The following is a 12,184-nucleotide window of genomic DNA, read 5'->3' on the forward strand; positions in this document are numbered from 1 at the left end:
AAACACTCCTATCACGCCCAGGAATTATTATTAACTGGAGCTGTAAGTTAACTCCTTCTCTGAAAGAGGTGGTGGGGGACAGCCCCCCGTAAAGTCAGAGGTGTAGGTGAGAGCACAAAGTAGTAAAGTAGGCAGGCTCTGCTTTTGGGGGTGGGTGCTTGAGAATTTCCAGGGGGACTCCTGAGGCTCGATCCCGCCTTTGTGTATGTCAAGCCTCCTTCCTCATGACCTTTGCCACGGGCGGAGGTCCTCATGCTGGCTCCCGGCAGTACACTATATATACATATATATACACATACATTTTGTAATACACATATGTATATTGTAATATATGTATGTCATGCCTGTACATATATGCATTATGGTTGTAAATATAATTATATATTATATGCATAATTGTATATATATAATAAATGCATACACTTTAGTATAACTATACTGTGCTATGTATTATGCATAAGTACAAATATTGTACATATACATATTAGATGTATATAATACATTGTTACTAATATATATACACTATATGTCTGTATGGTACATATGTACTTGGTGAAGGGACCAGATATTAGGATGATCTGATGTAGTATTTAAATATCATGGTCTCATCACAAGGAGATGAGCAAATTAACCAAATTCTGTGTCTCAATTTTACCTCATCTGTAAAATAATATTAGTATCTCAAAGAAGAATGGTAAAAACTGGTAGATCCGCTGGAGAAGGGAAAGGCTACCCACTCCAGGATTCTTGGGCTTCCCTTGTGGCTCAGCTGGACAAGAATCCTCCTGCAATGCAGGAGACCTGGGTTCGATCCCAGGGTTGGGAAGATCTCCTGGAGAAGGGAAAGTCTACCCACTCCAGTATTCTGGCCTGGAGAATTCCATGGGCTGTATAGTCCATGGGGTCCCAAAGAGTCTGACAGAACTGAGCGACTTACACTTCACTTCACTCGTGTGAAACGGTTCTAAGTTCTTAGCAGAGTGCTCACTGAATGTGTGTGTTCATTATTATTAGTTCTATGTAAGGATAACTTTAGAATATTTTACTGCTAAACGAACATACCACAGATTGTGGGGAAATGTATATACTCATGCAACCACAACTCAGGCTGACAGCTGGAACTGTAGCTGACACTGAAGCCCTCCTCTATTCCCGGCCGCCCCCCAACCACCCGCCTCCCCCGCAACTCCACCCTGCCCGCCCCGCTGATCCCTTTCTCATATCACGTGTCCTTTTCCCCACAGATGGGGTAAACACCCCTTCTCTTAGATTAATCGCATTCTTTTTAAGCTAAAAATAGAACAGTATTGATTCTCAATTTATAGTGGCAAAAACAAATGTGCAGTAAGTGTATGCCCTCTAGAGTGATTGCACTAGAGAGTCATTTTACATCTGAAGCATTGAGTTGAATCTGCATAATTGACTGTGAATTGCAGTGAAACAGCCTAGCTTTGGGGGGTCACATTTATACCTGAATACTGATAGTGATTCACAAGTATTATAGTTTCGGTTGACACAACACCCACACATGCACACACCCCATATATATATGTGCTCATTTGTGCACACAAACACATACGTCATAGTTTCCACAGCATACGGAAGTGTTCTGGTTGTTGCTTGAGTGTAACACTTCACGAATTGTTACGTCTTTTTATGTCTACATTTCTTAACACTTGAATTACAACTGGATCGACAGTGTCAGTACTTAAGCCGATCGATAGACGTGCAGGAAGTCTGGACCAGTTATCAGTCTGTTTTAAGAGTTAAAGAATTTAAGATGTGAAAGAAGAAAAAGTGGACTTTAAATGAAAATGAGACAATCCTAAAAAATGAATGCTATCTTTAGCAAATTCTTTTGAAAAGCATTCAAATGTGAAGTTGGTAAATTTGTACTAACCGCTTATACTTTAAACCTTTAACTTGAAGGAAAAGTGTATATTTCAAATAGCAGCACTGCAGAAAAATATTGTAGTTTGAATATTTAAGCAATAAAACTACTAGTGACGGTTAAAAAAAAACCATGTTCAAAATGCATAGACTTCACAAAATTTCAGGTGAATCTATGTAATCCTAGATGTATTTAAATTAAAATGTTCATTGTTAAATTAAGAATTGTGACAATAATCGTGCATGATTTTTAATTACCAACATACGTTAAATCCTAAATATAAGAGAAATGTTATCTGGTAAGAGCAAAAATGGCTACCACTTAGTAATTATATAATATGAAAATCTAAAGACTGCATGAAATGAAGAGTTAGCTGAATAAAATGTCAACATGAGACTATTCTTACACTTTTCCTTACTGTTTGTACCTTCCTTTTTATTGGCTATGTGACATACATAGTAGAATAGATAATAAGACATGTATATATGTATTTCATATATACCCTTATATACCTATTGATATATACATGTATGTATGGGAGTGTACACACACACACACACACACACACACACACACACACACACACACCCCCTGCCTTCCTTCAGAAGTGACCACTGTCTTGAATTCTGAGCTTTTCATTACTTTGTTTTTTAATAGTATTTTCCTCATCACATATGTCCCTAAATAATGTTTTATTTAGCTTTGCTTGTTTTTAAGATTCTCAAAGCTATCAACATATATTTATATGGTCTTCTATAGCCATTTTTCCATTAAAATTTGTATTTCTAAGATCGCACCTTTTTGTTTTTTCTTTTGGTGTCCGTTGGTGTAGTTCCTTTTACTGCTGTATGTTATTCCATTGTGAAAAGTACTGTGATTTATTTATCTCTTATTTGATCAGTAAATGTTCAGATTGCCAATTTTTGCTGCTATGAGCACTGTTGCTAGAAACTGCACACGTATCCCTGTGAACAAATACAAGAGCTGCTCTAGGTTAATGCTGCCCGCTTTCCTGATGGCACAGTTAATACTCGCATTTGTGTAACACCCTTATCCGGAGGCTCTGCCGAGGCGGACATACCTATCAGTGGGGCGACGGGCCTCAGGAAACAGAGGTTCAAAATATGCAAGCTGATGATAAATTGTTTTTTTTAAAGTAGATTCTCATGTTTACACTGCCACTGGCGGGATGTTGGAGCTTCTCTTGGCCCACATTGTCTAGACCATCTGGCGTTGTCAGATGTATTAAATCTTGCTGGCCTCCTGTCTGTGGAGTGAAAGTGAAGTCTCTCAGTCGTGTCCGACTCTTTGCAACCACATGGACTGTAGCCCACCAGGCTCCTCCGTCCATGGGATTTTCCAGGCAAGAATACTGTAGTTAGTTGCCATTTCCTTCTCCAGGGGATCTTCCCAACCCAGGGATCAAACCCGGGTCTCCCGCGCTGCAGGCAGACGCTTTAGGGTCTGAGCCACCCTAATAGTAGTGTTAATTTACGCTTTGAGTTTGAGTATCATTTTAAAGTGGTTCTGTGCTGTGAACTCTCTGCTCTGGTTTTGTGTCATTTTTTCCTAGTGTGTTTTCTAACTGATTTGAAAGGAGTTTTTGTTTCTCCTTATTTTTTGTTTTGTTTCCCTTCATTTGCAAAACTACTTGTAAACTGTTCCAGGAATACTTTGTTCATGTTGTTACTTCTCTTCACTTCACCTGTCTTTTGACAGCTCTAAGTTCTTAATTTTAATGTAGTTAAATAATATACATTTATTTGTGTAAATTAGGTATACTGATGAGATATTTTTGTTTCTTAAGTAAACTGTTTCTACCTCAAAATACTATTTTGTAATTTCTATGTAGTTTTCTTTCTCCATTTCCATATTGTCCTGTCTTTAAATTCTTTTTCTCTTGTTGAGTGTTTACTATCTATAAACAGTGGGCATATTGTTAGGTTTATTTGTTTCATTTTCTTTATTTGTTTTATCTATTGAATCCAAGTAAGCTGTCAGCAGGCTACTAACCTGAATGTGGAATTTTTCCTTTTGGCAGATAATTGTGATGACCCTCTGGTGTCTACCTTGTCTCAAGCATCATTCAGCAGTTCTTCCGAGCTCTCTAGCAGTCATGGTCCTGGGTTTGCAAGGCTAAACCGAAGAGATGGTAAGTCTGCTTTTTCTGCTCTGATTGGTTCATGATGAATCTCATTCATTGTTAAGTGATACATTGTGAAAGGAAGTAAATTATAAAAGGAAGTAAATTTGTAAATAAGCAAATGGCAGAAACTGATGGGTTGTACATGACATTTGGGTTTGGTTCTGGAATGGCAAAGGGATGCACCTATTTAAATATCTTGCATCATCGTTTTAGCACCCAAAGAATTGAATTCCCTCAATCTGGTGATTTTTTAAAATGTATCTTATAAAATAAATTTTTCTTTAAAATTTTAATTTTTATTTTTAATTGAAATATAGTTGATATACTGTACAATTTTAGTTTCAGGTGTACAGTATATTGGTTTGACATTGAAATACACTTTGAAGTGATCACCATGTTAAGTCTAGTAACCAAAGATATTACAGTATTATTACCATATTCCCTATGCTGTATATTATATCCTATGACTTATTTATTTTATATATGGAATTTCTCTCACCTATATTATTCATTCCCTCAACCTTCCATTCCTTCTGTGGCAACCACCTCTTACTTTTCTGTCTCTATGGGTCAGATTTCATTTTGTTTGTTTTATAGATTCCAGATATAAGTGCAGTCATATAGTTTTGTCTTTGTCTGACTTATTTCACTTAATACCCTCTAGATTCATCTAAGGTATCACAAATGGTAAGATTTCACTTTTTAATGAAAACTAGATATTCCATTGTATATGTATGTACTGCATCTTCTTCAGTGATTCATCTACAGAGGACACTTTGGTTGTTTCCATTACTTGGCTATTGTAAATAATGCCGCAGTGAACATAGGAGGGCATATATCTTTTTCATGCTTTTATTTTCTTGGGGTAAATACCCAGAAGTGAAGTTGCTGGACTTTATGGTGGCTCTGTTTTTAAATTTTGGAGGAACCTCAATGCTGCACCAGTTAACAATTCCACCAGCAGTGCACCGGGGCTCCCTTTCCTCTGCATCTTCCCTAACATTTGTTACTGGTAGTCGTGATGTCGCCTTTTGGATTATAGCCATTCTGACAGGTGTGAGGTAGACTTCATTGTGGTTTTTATTTGCATTTCCCTGGTGGTGAGTGATGTTGAGGCATGTTGTGGCTGGGCCCCCACTGTGAGTGAGCTGGCGGGGGGCCTGACCCCCAGCTGGCTGGCTGTGTGACCTGGGGTGCATGCCTGTTGTGGACCCACTGCTGGGTGTTGTTATCATGCGTATGTGCTCAGTTGTGTCTGACTCTTTATGACCCCAGCACTGTATCCTGCCAGGCTCCTCTGTCCATGGGATTTCCCAGGCAAGAATACTGGAGTGGGTTGCCATTTCCTCCTCCAGGGGATCTTCCTGACCCAGGGATTGAACCCTCATCTCTTGCATCTCCTGTATTGGCAGGTGGATTCTTCACCACTGTGCCACCTGAGAAGCCTGGATGGTGGTGCTTCCTGGCACTACTAGGCTTGGGAGAGGATTCCAAAATGGCACTTGCCACTGCTGGTGTCAGCTCAGGAGAAGGAGATTCCACAAATAGCCACCAGTGTCTTGTTACCCAGGGGAGTCTCAGCTGCCTCTTGTCTCTGTGGGAGGCTCTGCAAGGGCATTAACCGAGTCTGACCCAGGTGCCTTTCAAACGACTGCCTCTCCACTGGGACTTTGCATATGTGAGATTTTGCACATATCCTTTAAGAGTGCAGTCTCTGTTGTCCATAGCCCTCTGGCTCTTCCAAACATGCTCTGTTCCTTTTCAAAGCTCAACTTCTGGGGCCTCATCTTTTCTGTGCAGGATTCCTGGGCCGAGAGCCCTATATGTGGCTTGGACACCATGCCCCTTATTGAGGACCTCTGTGACTATGATTTCCCTCGTGTTTGTGGGTCACTGATCCTGGGCTGGGGGTCCTGACTAGATTGCATCTCTGTCCTTCTTGCCTGTCTTCTTGTTGCTTTTTCTTTATGCTTTTAGTTATGTAAAATCTTTTCTGCTTGTCTTTAGGTCATTCTCATAGATAGTTAGCTTTCTAAGTAGTTTAATTTTGATGCACACATGGGAGGAGGTGGGTTCAGAGTTTCCCTACTCCTCCATCTTGATCCTAAAATATACTTTTCTACAACAATATACAATCATTATGTATACAGTAGCCATGAAAATGTAACTGATCCTCTGTTTTAAGATTAGAAGGAAGTTTGCAAGAAGTGATTTTAAAAGTTGCTAATTATATATGAAAGCATTCCCCCTAAGATCAGGAATAAGACAAGGGTGTCCACTTTATTTAAGAGTGTCCTATTATTTAATAGGGTGTCCACTATTATTCAACATAGTTCTAGAAGTCCTAGCTACAGCAATCAGAGAAGAAAAAGAAATTAAAGGAATCCAGATTGGAAAAGAAGAAATAAAGCCCTCATTGCAGATGATATGATACTGTACATAGAAAATCCTAAAGATAGTACCAGAAAATTACTAGAGCTAATCAATGAATTTAGCAAAATTGCAGGATACAAAAATCAATGCACAGAAATCACTTGCATTTCTATATACTAACAATGAAAATCAGAAAGAGAAACTAAGGCATCAATCCCATTCACCATTGCAACAAAAAGAATTAAATATCTAGGAAAAAACTTACCTAAGGAGAAAAAAGAACTGTACACAGAAAATAATAAGACACTGATGAAAAAAATCAAAGATGACAGAAACAGATGGAGAGATATTCCATGTTCCTGGGTAGGAAGAATCAATATTGTGGAAATGACGAGACTACCAAGTGCAATCTACAGATTCAGTGTGATCCCTATCAAATTACCAACGACAATTTTCACAGAATTAGAACAAAAAAATTCACAATTCATATGGAAACACAAAAGACCCTGGATAGCCAAAGCAGTCTTGAGAAAGAAGAATGAAACTGGAGGAATCAACCTTCCTGACTTCAGATTATACTACAAAGCTACAGTCATCAAGACAGTATGGTACTGGCACAAAAACAGAAATATAGACCAATGGAACAAGATAGAAATCCCAGAAATAAACCCAGGCACCTTTGGGTACCTTATTTTTGACAAAGGAGGCAAGAATATACAATGGGGCAAAGACAGCCTCTTCAATAAATGGTGCTGGGAGAACTAGAGAGCTACATGTAAAAGAATGAAATTAGAACACTTCCTAACAACATACACAAAGATACACTCAAAATGGATTTAAGACCTAAATGAAAGACCAGAAACTATAAACCCTTAGAGGAAAACATAGGCAGAACACTCGATGACATAAAGCAAGATCCTCTATGACCCACCTCCTAGAGTAATGGAAATAAAACCAAAAGTAAACAAGTGGGACCTGATTAAACTTAAAAGCTTTTGCACAGTGAAGGAAACTATAACCAAAGTGAAAAGACAACCCTCAGAATGGGAGAAAATAATAGCAAATGAAACAACTGGCAAAAGATTAATTTCCAAAATATACAAGCAGCTCATTCAACTCAATACCAGAAAAACAAACAACCCAATCAAAAAATGGGAAAAAGACCTAAACAGACATTTCTCCAAAGAAGACATACAAATGGCTAACAAATACATTAAAAGATGCTCAACATTGCTCATTATTACAGAAATGCAAATCAAAACTATCACCTCACACCAGTCTGATATCACCTCACACTGGTGAGATATGATGTCACACTGGTCAGAATGGCCATCAACAAAAAGTCTACAAACAATAAATGCTGGAGAGGGTGTGGAGAAAAGGGAATGCTCTTGTGCTCTTGGTGGGAATGTAAATTGATACAACCACTGTGGAAGATAATATAGAGATTCCTTAAAAAACTGGGAATAAAAGCACCGTATGACCCAGCAATCCCACTCCTAGGCATATACCCTGAGGAAACCAAAACTGAAAGAGACACATGTATCCCATTGTTCATCGCAGCACTATTCACAATAGCTACAACACGGAAGCAACCTAGATGTCCATCAACAGATGGATAGATAAAAAAGTTGTGGTACGTATACACAATGGAATATCACTCAGCCATAAACAGGAACGCCTTTGAGTCAGTTCTAATGAGGTGGATAAACCTAGAACCTATTATACAGAGTGAAGTAAGTCAGAAAGAGAAAGATAAATATTGCATTCTAATGCATATATATGGAATCTAGAAAAATGGTACTGAAGAATTTATTTACAGGGCAGCAGTGGAGAAACAGACATAGAGAATAGACTTATGGACATGGTAAGAGGGCGGGAGAGGGTGAGATGTTGGAAAGAGTAACACGGAAACTTACATTGCCATATGTAAAATAGAGAGCCAATGGGAATTTGCTGTATGGCTCAGGAAACTCAAACAGGGGCTCTGTATCAACCTAGAGGGGTGAGATGGGGAGGGAGATGGGAGGGAGGGTCAAAACGGAGGGGATATATGTGTACCCATGGCATCCAGTCCCATCACTTCATGGGAAATAGATGGGGAAACAGTGGAAACAGTGTCAGACTTTATTTTTCTGGGCTCCAAAATCACTGCAGATGGTGACTGCAGTCATGAAATTAAAAGACGCTTACTCCTTGGAAGGAAAGTTATAACCAACCTAGATAGCATATTCAAAAGCAGAGACATTACTTTGCCAACAAAGGTCCGTCTAGTCAAGGCTATGGTTTTTCCTGTGGTCATGTATGGATGTGAGAGTTGGACTGTGAAGAAGACTGAGCACCGAAGGATTGATGCTTTTGAACTGTGGTGTTGGAGAAGACTCTTGAGAGTCCCTTGGACTGCAAGGAGATCCAACCAGTCCATTCTGAAGGAGATCAGCCCTGGGATTTCTTTGGAAGGAATGATGCTAAAGCTGAAACTCCAGTACTTTGGCCACCTCATGCGAAGAGTTGACTCACTGGAAAAGACTCTGATGCTGGGAGGGATTGGGGGCAAGAGGAGAAGGGGATGACAGAGGATGAAATGGCTGAATGGCATCACTGACTCGATGGACATGAGTCTGAGTGAACTCCGGGAGTTCGTGATGGACAGGGAGGCCTGGCGTGCTGTGATTCATGGGGTTGCAAAGAGTCAGACACAACTGAGCGACTGATCTGATCTGATGGCTGATTCATGTTGAGGTTTGACAGAAAACAACAAAATCTATAAAGCAATTATCCTTCAGTAAAAAAGTTGCTAGTTGTTTAAAAATAGTCATCCCTAAATTTATTTAATTCTCAATGTGAATGACATGATTTTCTCTTCTGTTGAGGAATGGGAAGTTAATAAGATTTCATGCTCCTTTGGGAATACTTAGTTCATATTGTTGACTATCTCTTAGGTAGGTTGTGTTTGATTGCTTCAGTATGTTTCAAGAAAAGTGCAGATAATTAAATGGAAACTTAGTGTAGAAATAAGAGAATTTCAAAACTCTATGGACTTAAAGACAGAGTATCATTGTTATCCCTTCCTATATACTAAGACAAAACCCATCTGCTCATGCATTCTATGGAAAAAGAATTAGCAATACTAACCAAAAAATACTATTAAGAAGCATAAAAAGACATCAACATCATATATTAGTAAAACTGTGATTCAGTCATTTCTTATTCCCTTCTCACATGCTGTATCAGCCACATCTTTTTTTCAGCTTTTAGTTATTCTAGTGAGTATATAGTGAAAGTGAAAGTTGCTCAGTTGTGTCCGACTCTTTGCGACCCCATGGACTAAACAGTCCCTGGAATTCTCCAGCCAGAATACTGGAGTCGGTAGCCTTTCTCTTCTCCAGGGGATCTTCCTGACCCAGGGATTGAACTGGGGTCTCCTGCATTGCAGGCAGGTTCTTTACCAACTAAGCTATAGGAACCCTGTAGGTATATAATGGCTTCTTATATTGTGGGTTTTACAAATTAATTAATTATTATTTATTTGTGGCCACACTGGGTCTTTGTTGCTGCACACAGGCTTTCTCTGGTTGTAGAAAGCGGCATCTCCTCTCTAGCTGCAACGTGTGGGCTGCTCGCTGTGGTGGCTTCTCTCGGTGCAGAGCACAGGCTGCACAGCACGGGCTCAGTCGTTTCTGTGCACGGGCTTAGCTGCCGCACCACATGTGGATCTTCCCGGACCAGGGATTGAACATTGTGTGTCCCCTGCATTGGCAGGCGGAGTTTTAACTGCTGGACCACCAGGGAAGCCCTCAGCCACTTCTAAGTTTACTGGTTGGTCTTATTCTTTGTGCTGTTGTTTAATGTTTGAGTACGTTGAACACTGGACAGAACAAATGGATTGTGTGTTTGTGTGTTTTGCTATATGATAAGTGTTATAACTACCTAACGCTGCAGCGTGAGTTTGAGTTTATTCAAAAGATTTTATCTGATATTATTTGATACATTCTTCTATGTGTGTTTCTTTTTTATTGGGTGCAGTTGCCATAACTTTGTGTGTTTCTTAGTGTGAGACTATCATTGGGGAGTAATAACTGAGATCCTTGTATTACTCAGTTTACAAGGAGAACGTTGTGGGCTTTGAATACTTTTGTGTAGATAATTTTTGCTGTTACTTTTATTTGCCTTATAGTGAAAGTTACTGTCACATTGGACTATTTCTCTTGTTTTCAGTTCTGAATCCCTTACCACAGGCAAGTGGGCTTTCCTCGCCACTAAGGGAGTTGGTCCAGATTCTGAGCCAGTGGTCCCTCCTGTGAGAATGCTGCCATCAAAACAGTGACCTTAGAATGAAGTTTCTATCTTGTACTTCTTTTTAAAAGTAAAGCAGTTTAACATTTACCACCACTCCATTTGAGTAATAAAACATTTCATAGGATTGGCCCATGAAAAGAGATGCAAAATTTAATGTAACTACTTATCTTTATTTCATTTGTTGGGGTTCAAGAAATCATACACATTCTCTCTATGTGTGTGTGTATATATATATACATATATATGATGTGTTATTTGTTGAATCAAATCATATTTTTTCATTAATTTATATACTCATCAGGAATCTCCATCAGTAGGACTCATTTTCATTCTCAGTTCGTTTCTATGGCTCTTGGTAAAACACAATATTAAACTTCATGAATCTCATTTGCATGTTAATGAAATAGAGAAACAAAACAGGATCATTTTAATTATCTTTTGCTGGTTGTCAGCCTACTTGATTACATTTTTTCTTTTTTATTTCGTTTTTCTTTTTTTTTCCTATTAATTACATGAAGTGCTCACAAAGGAATGTCAGATTTTGAGTGATTTATTAAAGGCTATATATTATACTAGTATGGCAACATTCCTTGTCGTATTTAAATCAGGCTATGGAAGGGTGTCCAGCTAAGTCGGCAAGTAACGTACAAATTAAGTCAGCTAATAAAGATCCTAGTATCCTAGAAACCCAGATGGAGTGACCTCTTTGCTATGGAGTCTGGAAAACTTAGGGCTAAAGAACAGACAAGCAAGAAATGAGAAATCAAGCTCAACAACCCACAGCGTTCCATCTAAGATAAGTAAGAAGTGCTCTGGGTGACACTGTGATAATGACTAGGCCCTGTAATGGGGAAAAGAGATCAGCAAAAGGCTACTATTAAATGGAATTATTCCATTTCTACCAGTAGGGAAGAAGAAAAATGTACTTTTATTGAGGTCTGTTAATTTAATTTTGCCACTTAATTCTATTGTGAGTTGAAATGTGTCCTTCAAAAGAATGTGTTCACTTCTTAACCCTGATTCCTATGAATGTGACCTTCTTTAGACTTAGAGTCTTTGTGGATGTAATCAGGATCAGGTCATAATGGACTAGTGCGTGTGCGTGCTCAGTCGTGCCTGACTCTTTGTGACCCCATGGACTGTAGCCCACCAGGCTCCTCTGTCCATGGGATTCTCCAGGCAAGAATACTGGAGTGGGTTGCCATGCCCTTCTCCAGGGATCGAACCAGTATCTCCTGGGTCTTCTGCAGTACAGATGGATTCTTTACCACTGAGCCACCAGGATTAGGCTGAACCCTAAATCGAATGACTTGCAAAGAGTTGGACATGATTTAGCAACTGAACAACAGCAAGAATCCAATGACGGGTGTTCTTCTAAAAGAAAAGAGATCTACAGGGACACAGAGACAGAGGGAAGAAGTCCCTGAGAAGACAGAAGCAGAAATTGGGACAACACAGCTGCTGCTGCCGCTGCT

At 39.2% G+C, this 12,184-nt stretch overlaps 1 protein-coding gene across 1 annotated transcript in view; it reads left to right on the plus strand.

Annotated features, from left to right (window-relative positions):
• The window catches only part of CNTNAP4 (contactin associated protein-like 4), a 288,255-nt gene that overhangs the window by 40,081 nt on the left and 235,990 nt on the right, over window positions 1–12,184 (plus strand). Inside the window, exon 2 of the mRNA XM_010850772.1 lies at window positions 3,933–4,043. Within this exon, the coding sequence (XP_010849074.1) occupies window positions 3,933–4,043 (111 nt within the window). The remainder of the gene's footprint in view (window positions 1–3,932; window positions 4,044–12,184) is intronic.

This window comes from Bison bison, unplaced genomic scaffold (genome assembly GCF_000754665.1).
Source record: "Bison bison bison isolate TAMUID 2011002044 unplaced genomic scaffold, Bison_UMD1.0 scf7180017864295, whole genome shotgun sequence".
Taxonomy (NCBI): Eukaryota; Metazoa; Chordata; class Mammalia; order Artiodactyla; family Bovidae; genus Bison; species Bison bison.